The sequence below is a fragment of the Acanthopagrus latus genome, chromosome 16 (assembly GCF_904848185.1).
Source record: "Acanthopagrus latus isolate v.2019 chromosome 16, fAcaLat1.1, whole genome shotgun sequence".
Classification (NCBI taxonomy): domain Eukaryota; kingdom Metazoa; phylum Chordata; class Actinopteri; order Spariformes; family Sparidae; genus Acanthopagrus; species Acanthopagrus latus.
In genome coordinates this window covers 264372-283855 of record NC_051054.1, presented here as the reverse complement: position 1 = coordinate 283855, position 19484 = coordinate 264372, and the positions used below count along the sequence as shown (strand labels likewise).

Below are 19484 nucleotides of genomic sequence, written 5' to 3'. Positions count from 1 at the left end.
GTGTGGGCTTCCTTGTCTGTACCGACAACGTATGAAGCCCTGCCCCCGATACGTGCTGGAGAGCTGCACACCAAACCCCATTCAAAAATCTTCAGAGTTAATACCCCGTTGTTTATTGTCGACACTGTGTAAATACCAGAAAACAAACGATACATTTTTAAAACCATCAGAATTTGTAATAGATCTTCTGTCAGACGCCTCAACACGTTTGCACCTGCTTTCCCATGTTTTACCACCAAATCAACACGCTAAAGACATTAGATGGACATACCCGGAAAAAAGTCAAACCATGAAGTAAAGTTCAAATTATATATATATACGCCGTGCTTGTTGCAGTGGCAGGTATGCCGGAGTGAATAACTGTTATTATGACGTGGTTAACATTCCTTAATTTTGTTCCATCACGCCAATAACTCGCCAGCGACCGCTGTCAATATTTCCTGAACACTTTTCTAAATGTAGTTCTGCGACGTGGATTCTGAATGAGACAACGTCACGTTTCAGGGATTGTGCTGAGGCAGGCTCCTCAACAAACCGCGGGCCTGCAGTTCTCACAGCGCAGATACTCAGTGGACGGGCTGAGACGAAGCTGCAACGGGAGCCCCGCCGGTAAACACGCGTTTTAAAGTTCAAATGTCGGTTTGGGGTGAACACGGTCTGTTTGTGGCGCCGTTTGTAAAGCGCCGAGTGAGTGGGCGGGCTCATCGGGCCGTTTACGTAACAGGAAGAGAATGACGACAGAGCCATATTTGTCATGTTCCTGTTAGGAGAGTGGAGGTTATTTCTAAATGAGGAAGCAGAACAACCTAAAGAAAAGAGACCATTTTATTAGATAGATAGATAGATAGATAGATAGATAGATAGATAGATAGATAGATAGATCTTTCTTCATTGCTTTTATACTATAATGTGATTTATTAATGGGCATTGAAAAATAAGGAGTCATTCAAAATTTAACATGTGAGAAGCTTCTGTTCACAAACATAAATAACATGTTTATAAAGCACCCGTCTCTTCACTTAGTATCTTATTGTTTTACATGAGTGTAACTTCATGATTGATAACTGTCAATGATCCGCTGACAGAGAAAACACAGCAGGAACACAAACAACTTTAACTTTTTATTTTCAAAGCTGAAATTCATCAAACCAAAAGAAAAACAACCACATGAACGTTCAACTATAAAACATAAAAAACAATCTGATGTGTGTGTGGGAGAGAGAGCGTGATCAGCAGAGACGAAGAAGTTACATGTTGTCTTCATCAGAGTCGTCTTCCTCCTCCAGAGAGTCCTGAAACACACAAGCACAAGGGTCAGCCGTGTGTGTGTGTGTGTGTGTGTGTGTGTGTGTGTGTGTGTGTGTGTGTGTGTCACCTTGGCGTATTTCTCAGCCTCCTCTCTGGCATCTTTGGGTACCAGTTCGTGTCGTCCATTTGTGACTGGAGGGGCACACAGGAGGAGTCAGATGTTGCCATGGGAACACAAGCAGGAAACAGCGACAGTGTGTTACCTGACAGGTACATCATTTTCTTCTCTTCCTTTCAGTTGTAAACTAAACTGCATCACAATTAATGTAGAGCCAGTAACAAGTGTGTGTGTGGGTGGTCAGACAGCCAAGAGGAAAAGACATCACAGGATCATCATCCCTACTGACTGATCACTGATCACTTCAATCAGCTGAGATTATGTGACTGAAGATCAGTTTTTACACTTACACTTTACACTAATGATTTAACTGATTTCTGTCTACACAGAAAGTAAAAGAAGATGGATGGACAGATGAAGCAGCAGGGGAAGAAGAAGAGTAGCAGGGCTCTGATTGGTCCGTTCTCACCTTCTCCAACCCAGCTGAGCTCCAGCTCGAAGGCTTTGTCCTTCACCTCGTCGTGAACGATGTAGATGCTGCAGTCAGACACAGAGGGTGGAAGAAATGTTAGAAAAACTGTTTGACAACATGTCAACCTGGAGGAGGAGGTGGACTTTAACATACTGTTTAATATATTATTATTAAAAAAGAAAAAAAAGAAAGAAAAAAAAAGACTCATGGGTTAGAGAGACTCGGACGAGGTTGGGAATAAATCTGTTTGGTGTGTTCAGCTGCGTTGGAAGCTTTCAGAGCCATGCGGACATTGTCTGCTCTGATTCAACATGCAAAGTCTGAGGAGGATGGCCGTCGGATGTCTGAGCCATTGGATTCTCTGATTGGCAGTGTGCTAGCGAATCAGCGCGATGTGTGGGAGGGGCAGAATACTGTATGCGCTTTGGTTTTCTATGCACTCCATCCCGTCATTTCCTGTTTTCATGTTTTGGAGTACTGGCATGAGACTAGCCGTTACGTCCGTTCACGACGAATTAATCTGTGTTTGTTTGGTAATGTCTTGCTGCATGTTTAGTATGCAGCTGTTTTTGTCTGAAATAGTTAAGTTTTGTTTTGATTGAAAGTACAGAGAGTTGCGTGCATAAACCTCTCCTCCAGCATCTTTTTATACACTAGAGCCACCAACTTATTGCAACTCACGCAAGTGCAGAACATACACGCTACTGTGGAGTAGGCAGCACGTCAAATCGTTGTGTTCAATACTACTTTTTTGCCGAATGGGTCAGACAGGAGGCAACAGAGCGGTTGGATAAAGGCAGTTGGCTGTTGGTTTGAGTCTGGGCGGTGTGTCGGGCCTTTACACCGTCACATCCTGTTTTCACATCAGTTTTTAATAAGTTTTCAGTCTCAGTCCACACATTCAGGAAGTGACTGAGCGGAGATCCAAACTGGTCTGATACCAGTTCAGACTGCTATCAGAATGTGTGACTGAGGATCGACTTTATTATCAAACTCTGAACACAAGCTTCAGTTTACATCTGTGTCATGTAGTGTGTAGTTCTAAATCCTGAGGGTTAGCATGTTAGCACATCTGCTTCTCTCTTGTTTTCGGTTAACTGTGTGTGATAAGCTGTGTGGTTCCACAGGCTGAACATATTTACAGGTTTCATTCATCATTAAATGTCCCACAGTTTAATTGTGAAGCTCTTCATGTGTTAAAAACAGTTAAACGTCCTCACAGCAACACGGAGACTCATCTACTCACTAGTCCGTCTGTACAGGCCACTTTAGTTCCACACTGTTCTAACTCTGACTTTACAACTTGTACACTGATCAGTTTATAGAAAACCTGGATAGTAATTGTGCAGTAAGACTTTTAGTGGTGGAGACGTTTCAGTCATGTGACCGTGATGTCGTCTGTTTGTGGCCTAACATTAGCTTCTTACTGCTACACAGTTAGTGTAGCTTCACACATCACAGAGTGGAGTTCATCTGTGGAGATTATCTGGACACAGAACCTGGACGGATCAGAACCCTGTGTTTGACACAGATTATTTTCTGTAATAATTATAAGAGGAATCCCAAAGAGGAACCAGAGCGATGCTAACTGCAGTTAGCTGCAGAAACGCAACATCCTGCTGCTCTCTGTTGAACATGTGACTTCAGACTGAGTTGACTATGAACTCTTCAGTCCCGCTCTAAGTCTGGATCGGATCAATAACAACAGACTGACAAAGTGAGTCTGATGTGACTTCTTTGTATGTGTTTTGTTAGTTTGTTTCAGCACAATGACAGAAGACAGCCATCAGCTGCTTTTAGGCGTCGATAAAGTTTAGTTTGGATGGAAGTGACTCACATTTTGGCGACCTCCTTGACGAGCTCCCTACACGTCATCTCCTTCATCTGACACACAAACACACAAAGGAGAGCCATTAATCAGATCAATTTGTTCTCATGTGATCTAAACAAGGATCTCTAAATGTTTCAAAGACAGCTCATTCATTATAAAACCAGCTGCAGGTTGATGCACTGATTCATTCAAGAACTGATCACCAGCAGCTCTGATGATGTGAAGGTTTAGACTCACCTGCAGTTTTTCGATTTCTGTCTTGGCGGCTTGTTTTGCTTTTCCAATGGCGCAGCCCCAGTAACCCTGAAACACACACATACACACACCTTCAAAACTGCCTTAATTCTTCATGGCATACTTTCAAAAAGGTGTTAGAAACATTCCTCAGAGATTTTGGTGCACATTGACATGATAGCATCACGCAGCACATCCATGATGAGAATCTCCCGCTCCACATGGTTGAGATCTGGTGACTGGAGGCCACTGGAGTACAGTGAACTCACTGTCATGTTCAAGAAACCAGTTGGAGATGATCTGAGCTTTGAGACATGGTGCATTATGCTGCTGGAAGTAGCCATCAGAAGATGGGTACCGTGTGGTCATAAAGGGATGGACTCAGGTGGCTGTAGCGTTTAACGATGCTCAGTTGGTCCCAAGGAGCCCAAAGTGTGCCAAGAAAATATCCCCCACACCATCACCAGCCTGAACCGTGATGCAAGGCAGGATGGATCAATGCTTAATGTTGTTTATGCCAAATTCTGGAGACTCATCTGACCAGGTAAAGCTTTTCAACAAAACGACTGATGAAGACAGAAACTGCATCCACAACGGATACGTGGACATTTTAAAACTGTAGTCTGTCTTATTTTCTGTATCTGCATCTGTGATGAATACCAATAGATAAATCAATGTTCTGATTAGTGTTGTTTTTGGCGGCCTGTTTTAATTTTAGTTTTAGTCTAGTCTTTGTGTAAAACGTTTAGTCACGTTTATATTTTTTAGTCTAGTCAAGTTTCTGTTGACTAAAAGTCTGAGCATTTTAGTCTCATTTTAGTCAGAATTATCCATGACTATTTTCGTCTAGTTTTAGTCGACAAAAACTGATGACATTTTAGTCTAGTTTTAGTCAATGACAATTGTACTTAAGTCTCTTTTTAGTAATGCAATTTCTATGAACTTGTCTTGCATTTGCTATGTAGTACCCTTCTCCCCTCATAGGCCCATGTCATTTGGTAACAGCAGCACACACACACACACACACACACACACACACCTCGTGTTATTATTCATTATTATTTTTTCTGTTTATTTTCTTTTTTGTTTGTACTTTAATACATTCCTTGTTTTGTTTTCACTCACACACTCACACACACACAGCTGGCTGCGTCCGTCCTCCTGTCAGTCCTCCCGACTCTTCCTCACATTTCTGCACTAAAAACAGCGTCTGTCACCAGCAAAACACGTTAACTCACCAAGTGTTGGTGATGAAAATAAATCAGCCCTCCAGACCGAGACTTCGGGGAACTTTCCCCCAGAAATCAGCCTCTGTCCTCGCAAATGAGTCAGACAGCGTCCAGTTTACTGATGACGATCATGTAAATATGTAATTTAGAGCGAACAACGTAACTTTGTCACTTTCCAGGATGTTTGGTGGGTCAGTATCTCAATCACTGCACATTATAACAGCATCCATATGATTAGAAACTGTCCCCAGGTTTAGACTGACAGGGGACACCGGAGGGAACACTGAACCCCGGCTGGCCGCCATCGGTCCCTTTCTTAGTGCCAGACTGAACTCTGTGTCTTGAGTTATCGTTAACGTTAAGCCACCGCAGCTGCATCTTCTTAATAATGCCACGCAGGTGGGGACTGAGGAAGAGACGTCGCCTGCGTCTGCGCAGTGCGACCTGATGCAGCACCTGAACTGAGACTCAGGAAACAGAAATATTGCAAAATAATAATAATAGTGAGACAAAATAACGTTATTACATTTTGTCTCATTTCGTTTTGGTCAACGAAAATGAGATACTTTAGCAGAGTTTTTAATTTGTAAACCACATTTAGTCCCGTTTTATTCGTCAACAACATTGGATTAAATATTTGATTATAGTTTTCGTCACATGACCACCATTTACGTTGCGTCTTGTTTCCGTCTTGTGATAAAGGTTTGTTGACGACGATATTTAGTCATAATTTTCGTTGACGAAAGCAACACTAATTCTGATTGGTCTATCAGCTGTATGGATGGTGTAGGAAGAGTCATCCATATGATCATATGTTCTGCAGACACGTGTTGAGATCAACAGGTAGAATTGGTGGTTATGATGTCACAGTTGGAGGAGTGAGCGTGCTCCCTCAGCTCAGTGTCAGTCTGGATCAGCACTATTGATTACTGATTATAGAAAGATGATATTTGAAGGAGCTGATCAGTGAAACAAACTTTCAGTTGGTCTGCAGCATCAGTTGCCATGGTGATGGGTCCAAACCTCACTGACAAGCTACAGACCTCTGATCTGACACCAGTTAGTTCACCATGACAACAGTCACACACCAATCACAGTCCTCCATCTGAGTGACTCACATATGAGATGCCTGACGGGTCGACCATGTAGAGCTGAGGACCGTCGTCTTTATCATACGAGCCCAGGATGAAGCTGGAGACAGAGAGGAGGAGGAGCGTCATCATCATCATCAAAAACACACAAAGTGAAAACTGCCTTCAAACTAACAACTCCATCAGCTACACATCTTTACCTCAATGTGTGTGTGTGTGTGTGTGTGTGTGTGTGTGTGTGTGTGTGTGCTAAGTTCAGCTCAGCTCAACAATTGGTCAGACAGTCAAGAGGAGGTGACATCACAGGAGTTCAGCCCAGTGAGCAAAACCTGTGTGACTAGGTCCCCTGCTCTGTAGGGCACCTGGGGCCCCTGCTCTGTAAGGCACCTGGGGCCCCTGCTCTGTAGGGCACCTGGGGCCCCTGCTCTGTAGGGCACCTGGGGCCCCTGCTCTGTAGGGCACCTGGGGCCCCTGCTCTGTAAGGCACCTGGGGCCCCTGCTCTGTAGGGCACCTGGGGCCCCTGCTCTGTAGGGCACCTGGGGCCCTTGCTCTGTTCAGACTCACCTGCAGCCGAATGGCCTGACGGCGCTGTACAGTGTGTAGGCATGCACGTACATAGCCACTCTGTCTGACAGGTGCTGTAACAAGATGAACACTATTAGTTTATCATCACACCAGCACTTCCTCAAGACATGATCCAGACCTGGTCCAGGGTAGAAATGGTCAAGATCACAAACCTTCAGAGGGATGTCGTGTCCGTAGTTTGATCGGAAGCTAGATGCTTCCTCTCTGGCTACATCAGCGAGAGAGCGAGCATCAGCCAAGAGGCCCGCTACTGCCTGGGGGGGCAGAAGACTTCATATAAAGCGTGTGTGTCTTCACACATACATAACATGTGATGCATAGCTGTGATGATTCAACCAGGAGAGTTTGTGATGTCCTCCATCAGAGTTGACGACTGTGTGTGTGTGTGTGTGTGTGTGTGTGTTTACCATGCCAACGTGTCTGTCGATGTTGAAGATGCGTTTGTTGGAGCCCTCCTCGTACAGTTTGGACAGAACAAGCTTCTCCACCCCAAAAACAACACCATCCTTACAGCGGATCGCTATGGCTGTGCTGCACACACATACACACACACAGAGTTAGATACAGTCTGCCACAGTAGTGCATTCAGGTGTAACCAAACAGTATAGGAAAAGACCAATAGCTTTCACATTCTCAAGAGTATGTTTACAGCTCACCTGCTGTTCTCTACAGCCTTCATGGCATACTCCACCTGAAACACTCGACCATCTGGAGAGAAGGTGGAGGCCGACAGGTCATACTGCACCACACCCACACACACACACACACACACACACACACACCCATTTAAACACACTGCATACTGATGTTTTATCAATAAATGTTTATTGTTGTCTGTTATGGACAGTTATTCTATTATAACTGCTGTGTCTCATTACACAGTGTGTTTATAATTAAGGATCAATAGGTTGAGAGCTACATGAGCTGATGAGATGATCCAATGGATATTATACTGATCATAAAAACAATAAGGATTAGGTGTATTAAAACACCTCACTATCTTACCTCTCCTCAGTTATTCATTAAAGTGGAGATAAACTAATTAAAACACGTGAATTTAATAAGATTCAATCATCTGCGGCTGAAAATGTAGAGACTAAAGACTAACTAAAGTATACAAAGGACTTTATATCAGTGTAGTTTGTAAATTAAAGAACAACACCTTGATTTAGATTAAAGTGTCAGGTGTGCGTTCGGTGGTAAACTCGGGTTTATTGGAGATTATCCTGTTTCAGGCTGTGTTCTGCCTCATTAATATTATCTCTCAGCACAGATGCAGTAAAGGTACTATTGATCCACTGTCACTAAAATGTCAAGTAATCATCCCTCACTTTGTCCTACTGACCGCAGCGTGACACGGCTGTTCAGCTCTCGCGTTTATTTTAGCAGACTTACGGCAGTTTGATGAACCAATAGACGCCGTTTAAAGTAAAATACTTGAATGGTTTGATATGAAGCGTTACATTATCTTTTACCTGGAGTGAACTCTCGCTAACACACAAGACAACTTAAATCTGACGTTTTCTAAAGGGAGTTTGGCAAGTACCGGAGCTAGCTGTTAGCATCGACACTACCTCTTTGTCAATAACACTAATTTATAGAGCTAAAGTCATTGATTCTGTGTCAACGCTCCGGTGGTGTTTTCGTTTTATTATTCTTGGTTTACTTTCTTTCACTACAAACAGAATTTAATTAAATTAAAACTTTCTGCTCTCTACTTTCAATTTCATCTTAAGCTAGCAGGCCTCGTTGTGACTCAGCAGGCTTACACGCTAAACAGCTAGCTCATTACAGGTTGTTATGAATGATTTTCAAGATAAATGTGGAACATATTTTTCTGACTGACTTAAAATGAGACATAAATACGGTGAAAGTGAAGTTAAGGTGAAGCTTCGGCTGGAAGAAGCTGGCAAACACTCACCCCGGTCCCGATGGAGCTCATTTTAACTCTGACTGTTCTACCGAACGGATTTCAGCTCGGGGCATCTGCGCATGCTCCTGCGTTTTTTCATTAATGGCCATCCGGTTACAGCCTTCACAATAAAAGCTTCAGCGATCACATGAAACAATGACCTAAATTTCAAAATTCATTTTGACCAGAAACTAAATCAGCTTACCACAGGATCCATTTAGTCTGCAGCGTTTAATCATATTAAATGTTATACTGTTTGTGATAAACAGAGTACTCAAAAGTCATACTTGAGTTATAAGTCAAAGTATCTGATGTTAGATGTAATTAAGGACCACGGGCTTAAAGTTACTGATCCATATATTTACATGTATATACTATATACTTAGGGTCAACTGATCATCACAATCACTGTTTTTCATCTGATTAATGATAAAAGAAAATAAAATCTGTACTAATAGATTTACTAATACTTTCTAGTTCTAAACATATGCCTTTATCTTAAAGGACTTATTGAACCCGGTGATTGAAGTGAACGTTCAGCCAATAGCAGCCCAGCTGTCTACCCCGCCCATTCCCTCCCGTCCAATCAGAGAGCGGAGACATAGAGCGTGTAAGAAAAGTGTCCGTAAAGTTTTATTCAGTCTCAGTATGACCAGGTGGATTACAGACCTGCTGAAGTTAAACAACTAAAATGTTGTGAGTGTATAATCATCTTTTCTTTTCTTCTTCTGTTGATTCTGTTTGTCTCCATGTTGGATCAGAAATGGAAGCTTTGGTCACATAAGAGTGAAAAAACATTTGTATACAGTGCACTTTAAAAAAGAAAGACAGGAGCGACTGATCGACATTAAGGCAAACAGACTGAAGCTCCACCGTCAGCTGGAGTCACACAAACACATCAGAGAACAGAGGCTACAGTTAGTGATGAGGAGGAGGAGCAGGAGGAGGAGGAGCAGGAGGAGGAGGAGGAGCAGGAGGAGGAGGAGGAGGAGGAGGAGCAGGAGGAGGAGCAGGAGCAGGAGGAGCAGGATGAGGAGGAGGAGGAGCAGGAGGAGCAGGAGGAGCAGGAGGAGGAGCAGGAGCAGGAGGAGGAGGAGGAGGAGCAGGAGGAGGAGGAGGAGGAGCAGGATGAGGAGGAGGAGGAGGAGGAGGAGGAGGAGGAGCAGGAGGAGGAGGAGGAGCAGGAGCAGCAGGAGAAGGAGGAGGAGGAGCAGGATGAGGAGCAGGAGGAGCAGGATGAGGAGGTGGAGGAGGAGGAGCAGGAGGAGGAGCAGGAGGAGGAGGAGCAGGATGAGGAGCAGGAGGAGCAGGATGAGGAGGCGGAGGAGGAGGAGCAGGAGGAGGAGCAGGATTAGTGTTCATTAGTTAACTAATACAAACATATACAAGGCTGTTTCATTTAGCGACGTCACACTTTAATAAGAACAGGAACCGACCGAGAGCTGGACGCCATCACAGAGCAGCAGAACCAGAAGCTGACCCAGACAATAAAATCACCCCGCGCACACACACACACACGCGCGCACACACACACACACACACACACACACACAATACGATAACAGTGGAGGAGGAAGATGAGACAGAATGACTCGCTGACGACGGCTGAAGCAGCAAAGAAAAAAATGAAGAGACGGACAGACGAACACCATCAGGACCGGGCTGGTCCATCAGGACCGGGCTGGTCCGTCCCTGTTGACCTGGTTTTCTGTCTGTTTTTGAGTCCTGAACGTGTGATTTTGTTCAAAGTGAAATAAAACCATCTGTACTTGTCTCCTTGTGTCCTGTGACCTCAATCTGACTCATTTTCTACAAACTAACATAAAATGAGGAAAAATATTTGACACACTTGTTTCACTGAAGTTCTTCATCAAGACTTCAGTGGGAATCCAAAAAGCTTCAGTGGATTCAAAACTGAAACAGGGTGAAAAGTTTTCACTTTGTGACTCAATAACAGACAGAAGAACAAGTCCTGGTCAGACTAGGACCAGCAGACTGGGACCAGGACGACCTCCTGAGAGACGTTCACATGTTTCTGGTTCTGGATCAGATGTCAGGGTTCCTTCATGTGTTTAGCTGTATGATAGCTGTAGGCTAATGCTGGCTTAACTGTCATTGTAGCTAAACTGCATGTTCTTCTGGTGTTTGTGTCAGTTCAGCTTCAAGTGCTGCAGCGCCTCCTGCAGGACTGGAGGAGGACCCACCTGGTTCACATGGGCCAGTAGCGGTCCAGACTGGCAGTTCAGGGACCAGGGAGTGTTGGACTGGGACGGGCTGGAGCTAACTGGTTAGCACATTTAGAGTCAACTATGAATGTTGTGAAGTGAGACGCTGCTGTGTCTGTGTGGACCAGAGGTCAGAAACAACACCTGGATCTGTGTCACGACTGACCTGATCTCATATTGATCGAGTATCAGAAGCTGTTGACAGGAGAGTCTGATCAGAACCAGGAGTCATCAAGTGTTTAATAATCAATAATCTCATGTGAATGTCGCTCAGGACACACTGCTGGACCAGTAGAACCAGTCCAGGTGCTGTTGAGACAGAGAGAGGAAGAGGAGGATGAAGGAGATGAAGAGGATGGTGTCAGGTTAGTGATGAAGATGACAGACTTCCTGTCTTTAACCCTCAGCTCTCTCTCTCTCTCTCTCTCTCCCTCGCTCTCTACTGTTCTTGGTGTCGTTTGTCCGTCCGCCTGGGCTCCGCCCTGTGGCGGGCGTGCCTAGTTTAATGTGGGCGGGGTTGTGGCGGGGGGCGTGTCCAGTTATTTGCAGATGGGATCAAAGAGTTAAGTGTTCCCTTTGAGGACGCCCAGACAGCTCTGCAGCAGCTGGAGATTACCCTGCAGGTGAGAGGGGCGGGGCCAGAGGAGCACACAGGTGAGTCACACAGGTGAGGGTTAGGGGAGACAGAGGGTTAAAACATTAAGTAAACAATAAAAACTTCACATTAAAGGCAGCTGAAATAATCAATAATAAATAAACTTCCTGTATAAAGTCGCCTGTTTCATTCTTTATTCTATATTTGTTTCCTTGTTTACAGTCAACACAAACAGCTGATCTATATGTGACTGTGTGTCCATACACATTTATATACTTCTGGATTATCCCACAGTCTGTTCAGGGTCTCAAACTGCCGGCATGCTAAAAACACACAAGCTGAGGCTAACAGTTTCCCCCTGCTTCCAGTCTTCATGCTAAGCTAGGCTAACACATTGATTATTGATTAACATGACTGTACAATAACCAGGCCTTTTACCTTGGCGTGTTTGAGCTCCAGCTCTGCCAGCTCCACCAGGTTCTTCCTGAACGCTGCCACTCGTCTCGTCTTGAAGTCGATGAGCTCTGAGGTTAAAACACAAACACAGTCAGAGCTGATCACTGATCAGGAGCAAGTGTCAGGACAGTCTCACCTGCTGTCATTCTACTCTGGAATCTAACCAGCAACCCTGAAGTGTTTATAAGTCAGAGTTAAACAAAAGTGTCACAGATGAGAACACTGACTCAGTCTACCATCACAGAGAGAAACCCTCCAGCAGCTGCCTGTAGCTGGTGTCCTCCTGTGATCACTGAGGCTCACTGAGGTTCTGATGCTCTTAAAGACCGACTCAGTGACCTCCAGACTGGCGTGCTGACCTTGCTTGGCGGACTCGGAGATCTTCTCAAACTTGTGGCAGCAGAGCTGCTGGCTGGTCTCGGCCTGCAGGACGTCTCTGTTCTTGGCTCGAGCTTTATCCAGAGCCTTGTTAGCATTCTCGTAGTCCACCAGAGACCGGCTCCTCCGGTACAGCAGGTCCTGAACACAACAGACAGACTACTTATTATTTTGAGTTGTTTGAGTCTATAAGTATTGACCCTTGTTTGGTCCTCAGCAGAACATTTTCACATTCACTGGTAGAAACAGATGCAGTGTTTCCTCCTGTCGGTCTGATTTTATACTTAAACGTCCATAGTAGGAACCAACGAGCCACAGCCTGGAAGTCAGACTGTTTGTAGGGACGGACCGACATGTTGTTCTGAACACCATTAAATGAGTCTGACCTTTGCAGCCTGAGACTCTCTCAGGTAATATTTGAGCAGGTCGGCCAGTTTCAGGTCTTCATCTGCTGCCACACGAGCCTCAATCTTCTGTAACACACACACACACACACACACACACACACACACACACACACACACACACACACACACACACACACACACACACACACACAGGTCAACAACACAAGAGCCTAAATCACCTGTAATACACGCACACACAAGTTTGGTCATGTGGACTCAGACATACCCTCGTCTTCTCAAAGAGCTCCGACACTTTCAGGAAGAACCTGAGGGACAACAGACAGGAAATGCATCATCAGCAGGAAGTGATGTCAGCACAGTCATATCAAAAAACTGTGGTGATATCACAGTAACATCACTGATGACTCAGACGTGTGTGTGTTCATACTTGCAGACGTCTGTGGAGTCCTGTGTTCCTAATGTGTAGAGAGACGAGGCGATTCTGTTGATGTCATCAGCAGCGTCTGACACACACACACACACACACACACACACACACACACACACACACACACACACACACACACACACACACACACACACACGCCTTAATATATATTTTAATATAAATCGAATGTAAATAATTCTAGCAGCTCGGGTGGCGACATCACAGAGAACTGGCTCCTACATTTCCCACGATGCACCTACACAGACAGACTTCCTGTCAGGTGAACAGCTCACCTGCTGTGTTTCTGTTCTAAAGTGAAGCTGGTTCTTACTTTTGTGTGAACGGATCATTCTGTCAGATTTGGCCGAAGCGTCTTTGACTCTGTTGTGATATTCTAACAGGAACGTCTTCTCGTGCTCAAAGAAGTCATCCACGTCCTGAAACACAGACGAACAGGTGTGAGACAGGTATGAGACAGGTGTGAGACAGGTGTAATTGTCAGTAGTGTCACCTTGACTCCGGCCACCAGGACGCCATCTGCTGACTTCACCACATTCTTGAAGAAGTCCTCCAGCTTCTCCTTCTTGTTCTTTCCTCGTACACTCAGCTGACACATGCACGCACGCACGCACACACACACACACACACACACACACACACACGCGCACACACACACACACACACACACACACAGAGGTCAAAGGTCAGAACAGCAACAACACCACATCTGAAGACCGCTGCTGTCAGAATTGATGATGACGACCACAGGCCTCCATTTTGCTTCATTTGGGCTACACTAAAGAAACTATGACATCACTTCCTGTCAGTCTTGAATCTTAACGTGTACACTGAGTGAGTAAAAGCGAGTCAGGGGAGAAAAGGTGCGTGAGGCGTGGTCATGTGACTCACATCCTGGTTGTACTCCAGGAAGACGTGGAAGTTGAGGTCCTTCCTGAGGACAGGATGAGCCGCCACGCGACACAGGAAGACCTCGTGCATGGCGACAGTCTTCTTGAAGATGGCGAGGTACTCTCTGAGAGAGGAAAGATGGCGGTCAGCACGGGACACAGGTGGAAATTAGCAGGTAATTCGTTACTTAGTTACTGAGTGAGTGACTCACGCCTCCAGCTCCTGCTTCATCTTGGTGAACTCCTCCTTGGTCATGGATCCTTCTCCCTCCCCCAGCTTCTGCAGCTTCTCTCTGGAAGCATCAAAGTCTGGTCTGGGGGGGGCGGGCGGGATCTAAACAACAACAACAACATCAACAACACCGATGTGCGTGTGTGTGTGTGTGTGTGTGTGTGTGTGTGAGGTCATTACAATGTATCCTGCGTAGTCTTCGTTCTCAACAAATGAGTCGTGCAGCCAGATGAACTCTTCATGCTGTCGGACCACTGAGAACTCGTTCTGCTTAAAGTTAGGGAGCGTGCTCTGTAGAGACAGGAAGTGACATCACCACATCAGCTGACTCATGTACTGTCAAATTAAAACAGCAGAGAACTGTAAACCGTCAACAGATGTCAGGATTTGTTTCTGAATCGAAAATCCATGTTTGTTTATTTTCTTCTTCAGCGATCCTTTATTGATTTGTTTGTGAGGAGGGTTCAATCTGGACAGATCACAGAAACTGAATTTCTTTCTGTTGTTGTTTGTTGACTGTTGTTTATTGTTGACTCTGTTGTTTGTTCTTTACTTTAGACTCTGTTGTTTATTGTTGACTCAGTTGTTTGTTGTTTACTTTTGACTCTGTTGTTTGTTGACTCTGTTGTTTATTGTTGACTCTGTTGTTTGTTCTTTACTTTAGACTCTGTTTATTGACTCTGTTGTTTATTGTTGACTCAGTTGTTTGTTGTTTACTTTTGACTCTGTTGTTTGTTGACTCTGTTGTTTATTGTTGACTCTATTGTTTGTTGACTCTGTTGTTTATTGTTGACTCTGTTGTTTGTTGACTCTGTTGTTTATTGTTGACTCTATTGTTTGTTGACTCTGTTGTTTATTGTTGACTCTGTTGTTTGTTGACTCTGTTGTTTATTGTTGACTCTGTTGTTTGTTCTTTACTTTAGACTCTGTTTATTGACTCTGTTGTTTATTGTTGACTCAGTTGTTTGTTGTTTACTTTTGACTCTGTTGTTTGTTGACTCTGTTGTTTATTGTTGACTCTATTGTTTGTTGACTCTGTTGTTTATTGTTGACTCTATTGTTTGTTGACTCTGTTGTTTATTGTTGACTCTGTTGTTTGTTGACTCTGTTGTTTATTGTTGACTCTATTGTTTGTTGACTCTGTTGTTTATTGTTGACTCTATTGTTTGTTGACTCTGTTGTTTATTGTTGACTCTGTTGTTTGTTGACTCTGTTGTTTATTGTTGACTCTGTTGTTTGTTGACTCTGTTGTTTATTGTTGACTCTATTGTTTGTTGACTCTGTTGTTTATTGTTGACTCTATTGTTTGTTGACTCTGTTGTTTATTGTTGACTCTGTTGTTTGTTGACTCTGTTGTTTATTGTTGACTCTATTGTTTGTTGACTCTGTTGTTTATTGTTGACTCTATTGTTTGTTGACTCTGTTGTTTATTGTTGACTCTATTGTTTGTTGACTCTGTTGTTTATTGTTGACTCTGTTGTTTGTTGACTCTGTTGTTTATTGTTGACTCTATTGTTTGTTGACTCTGTTGTTTATTGTTGACTCTATTGTTTGTTGACTCTGTTGTTTATTGTTGACTCTGTTGTTTGTTGACTCTGTTGTTTATTGTTGACTCTGCTTGTTGTTTATTTCTGATGAATATTATTTGGCCTCCAGGATCAAGTTGAGCCACCAGAGCTGAAGAGAAAGTGTTTCAGTCAGACACCAGCGGTGGAGCCGGAGGATGGTGACACTGAGTTTCCACCTGTATCTATTACGTGAGTTACTTGACATCCAGGTGAAGAGTCTCACCTTGGTGTGGACGGTGAACTTGACCTTGTCTCTCTCACTCAGAGCGTCAGAGATGTCCACCTGCAACGTGGCGTCTGTCTGCAGGTCCACGTTCACGGCCCGGGGCTACAAGATGACACACACACAAACATATCCCATCATGCACCACACCACTGATAGTCACCTGCATCCCACTGAGCGACCACACCTGCTACGACTCATATCACGTGACTGAATCTTTTCAGTGTGATGAACTGACGGAGTGAACATACGCCTCAACACGTCAGCAGGATGGTTTCAGTCCAGAGGTGGTGAAATAAGACTGGTTCTGGTTGATTCAGCTCCAGGACGGAAGAAAACAGGCTGAGAGGATCTGAATCTTAAAGATATCATCAAATAGCATTAAGATATTTTAGGCCTTGTATCCACACTGAAACTGCTCTGCCTCCTGAAACAAACACTGTGTGGACTGGACCTGGTACCTGATCTGGGATGGATGGATAAAAAGCACTCGGGATGAACTGACAGTGGTGAACTTCCACCAGTCTGAGAGTTTGTTCATTGAGTTTGTTTCAGTCAGTGAAGATCTTTCTCTTCTCATTGTAGAACTACATAATGCTCCTTTAATGTGATTGGACTGGATCATGACGTGAGTGTGTCTAGGGATTCTGGTGTGAAATGTTCTGTCACATGTCTGAACATGTCTCTAACTGAGCTCATATGACTGCTAATGAGCTAATAATGTTAGCATTTCAATGCCCGGTGTGTGTGACCTGTTGTTGTAGCGGTACATACTGGAGGAGCCCTGACCTCCGGGACGGCTCTGGGCTCTGACGCCCGTTAACATAGTGGTCAGACTGTAAAGACGATGTTAATATCATCATCATCATCACATTTTATCTCTATTCAAGTTAGCCGGGCGCTAAACAGGAAGTTAGCCATATAAAGTTTTAATAAATGTTTTTTTAACCACACAGTTATAACTGAAAACATCTTTGTACCATTAAGCCTGCTCTCTGTATTATCTTTCATTCTACACATACAGCATCACACAAACAGTCAGCTGGTGAACATTTCATCACATCAAACATTTAATTAAAATATAAAGAAACTTCAACAGATGTTTCACTCAGTTTGTTCTCAGTCACAGACTGTTAATGATCATCTCATGACCTCATTATATACACATAGAACACACAGAACAGACTGGACCTGAGCCCTAACCCTAACCCAAGAACCAGTAACAGGCTGGTCCACGTTAAAAAGGAAGGAGGTCTCACTCTGTTCCTTTTCATCCGGCCTGGAAAGAATTGGCCAATTACCATAACAGTGTGTGTGTGTGTGTGTGTGTGTGTGTGTGTGTGTGTGTGTGTGTGTGTGTGTGTGTGTCATGTGACTGCCTGACGTTAAGCAGCTGATTAACAACACCTTAATGATCTGAAACGTTAGCTGCTTGCTACATCTGTTAGCCAAGTTAGCTTAGTTAGTCGCTGAAGCTAACGGCCTGTCGGTGTTTGGAGCCCAAACACACACAGTCCAACCACAGCACACACACACACACACACACACACACACACACACACACACACACACACAGAGCCCGTTAGCATGAAGCTAACGTCAGCATACACTGCTAACCAAGCCAGACAACCAGAGCTAATGCTAGGTAGATTCTTTAGTCGAGCCAGGTGACAGGTGAGACACAGACAGACAGACTGACAGGTGAGACACAGACAGACAGACTGACAGGTGAGACACAGACAGACAGACAGACTGACAGGTGGGACAGTGGGCACTCACTCCCCGGTCCTCCTCGGAGAGGAAGTCGGGTCCGTCGTCCAGCCCTTCCTGCTGCGGAGACAGAGAGCACAGAGCCGTTAGTTCACCGACACACCGCCCGCTCACTGACCGGGACACAGAGACACGACACCCGGCGGAGCCTCGGAGGCACCCCGGGGCCCGGCGGAGCCCTGCACCGAGCGGTCAGATGGTACAAAAACAAGAGTGAGAGCGGAGAAAAGACATAAACCCACCATCATGGCTGCGAACGGGTGGAGACAGGAAGTGCTCTGACGTCACCACGGCAGGGCCGATTTCATGATTCAAATTAAAAAGAGCGAGAAGAAGAGTAACTGTCAGAGTGATGTCACGGAGAGTATTCCAAAAGGAGCACAATTAACTCATGAGGTCAATAAAGTTTCATGTAAAGTACTAAATGAGTACTTTTACTTTTATATTGTGACATTTTGATTCTCAAAATATGATTTACAGTCAGGACTTTAACTTGTTAGAGTATTTCCTCACACATCACAGCAAGAAAATGCAAACACTCAAACTATTTCATCACCAGACGAAAGAAACATAAACGTTACAGTAAAAACATTGATGAAAAAGATTTTAGAGTTCTGGTGATCATTGATCTGAACTAAACTGATCACACCGCCAAAGATCCCTTACTGACATGTTTGTGAAGAGGGCTCACTCATGGAGGAAAAACGGAACTAAACTGATGACACTGTCAGAGATACGAGCCCTGGTTTTGTTTTTTAACTCGTGAGTGCGACTCACTGTATTCATGCGCATTTTGACGCAATTAAACAGTGCAGTCGGTTAAATGCGGGCTTATTATCATGGATCCAGACCATCTCAGGATTTTAACTGATGAATTGATTAACTAAAGTTAATAAAGTGTCTTAGTGTTATGGTGTAACGGTAACAGGTTCATGTATTTTGATGATCCACGATGAGTGTCCAGGTGTAGGTTTTATTAGCTATTATGCTAGCCATGATGATGGAGGAGTTGTCAAGGTAATAGTAGTTTGGTTATAATTTATGAAATAACGTTGCAGCAGTGACAACTGGCAGTCAGAACAAACGATTAACAATGGATGCAGGTGCATATAGAATCATATTCATGTGAAAGTTGTGACAGAAAATCTACATTTACTAAAACACCTTCAGTTTTCCACGATATTCTCACACAGACAGATTCTCTCGGCTTCCACGGTGACACCAAATACGTGTGTTGCTTTGTTATTATGTACAACTGATACACTATTGCGCTTTATACCACACGGGGGCGCTGTTGTGTAAGACAGGTCATAGTTAACACGCTGCACGTAGAGGTCAGATGTAGGGGTTGTAATGGAGTATTTTTACTCTGTTGTATTGGAACTTTTACTGAAATAAAGGATCTGCACGCATAAAGAGTCTCACCTCCAATAATAACTGTAGCCTCTGTTGAAGATATATTTGGTTATAATTGATATCAAGAGTCCGAATAGAAAACCAAAAGACAGAAAATTAAAGACTTTCACTTTGACACGCTGCTGGATTGATGAGGTCATAATTAATCTTGAAGTTCATCTTGAGCTCATTTAAAATGTAAAAAGATAATTAGAAAC

The 19484-nt window shown here is 44.0% G+C and overlaps 2 protein-coding genes across 4 annotated transcripts; both read right to left on the bottom strand.

Annotated features, from left to right (window-relative positions):
• Positions 1-1108: 1108 nt before the first annotated feature.
• Positions 1109-8857, bottom strand: psma3 (proteasome 20S subunit alpha 3). Its single transcript, XM_037072270.1, has 11 exons — positions 8731-8857; positions 7466-7548; positions 7217-7340; positions 6962-7063; positions 6789-6862; positions 6251-6323; positions 3907-3972; positions 3676-3722; positions 1836-1903; positions 1376-1440; positions 1109-1292 (listed from the first exon to the last, which is right to left on the bottom strand). Exons 1-11 carry the CDS (start codon positions 8749-8751, stop codon positions 1248-1250), a joined length of 768 nt encoding a protein of 255 aa, XP_036928165.1. The 5' UTR covers positions 8752-8857; the 3' UTR covers positions 1109-1247.
• Positions 8858-10114: 1257 nt separating this feature from the next.
• snx6 (sorting nexin 6) lies at positions 10115-18219 on the bottom strand. Of its 3 annotated transcripts, none has more exons than XM_037072124.1 (14): positions 18114-18219; positions 17881-17931; positions 16102-16206; positions 14491-14601; positions 14291-14412; positions 14080-14203; positions 13682-13777; positions 13502-13607; positions 13171-13246; positions 13009-13048; positions 12762-12848; positions 12357-12516; positions 11980-12065; positions 10115-11563 (listed from the first exon to the last, which is right to left on the bottom strand). In XM_037072124.1, exons 1-14 carry the CDS (start codon positions 18117-18119, stop codon positions 11510-11512), a joined length of 1224 nt encoding a protein of 407 aa, XP_036928019.1. In that variant the 5' UTR covers positions 18120-18219; the 3' UTR covers positions 10115-11509. The 3 variants fall into 3 exon arrangements, with proteins under 3 accessions (XP_036928019.1, XP_036928020.1, XP_036928022.1); XM_037072125.1 differs by having other exon boundaries at positions 17881-17928; positions 18114-18206; XM_037072127.1 differs by lacking the exon at positions 18114-18219 and adding an exon at positions 16353-16459 and having other exon boundaries at positions 17881-17910.
• Positions 18220-19484: the final 1265 nt, after the last annotated feature.

Coding starts and splice junctions, on each gene's coding strand:
- psma3 (XM_037072270.1), bottom strand. CDS start 8,751: ATGAGCTCCATCGGGACCGGG. Junction 3,973..6,250: donor ACCCGTCAGGCATCTCATAT/GTGAGTCACTCA, acceptor TGTGTGTTTCAG/GGTTACTGGGGCTGCGCCAT. Junction 1,904..3,675: donor GTCAAGGAGGTCGCCAAAAT/GTGAGTCACTTC, acceptor GTCTGACTGCAG/CATCTACATCGTTCACGACG.
- snx6 (XM_037072124.1), bottom strand. Junction 13,778..14,079: donor TCCTGGAGTACAACCAGGAT/GTGAGTCACATG, acceptor TGCATGTGTCAG/CTGAGTGTACGAGGAAAGAA. Junction 12,517..12,761: donor GAGAGTCTCAGGCTGCAAAG/GTCAGACTCATT, acceptor TGTTGTGTTCAG/GACCTGCTGTACCGGAGGAG.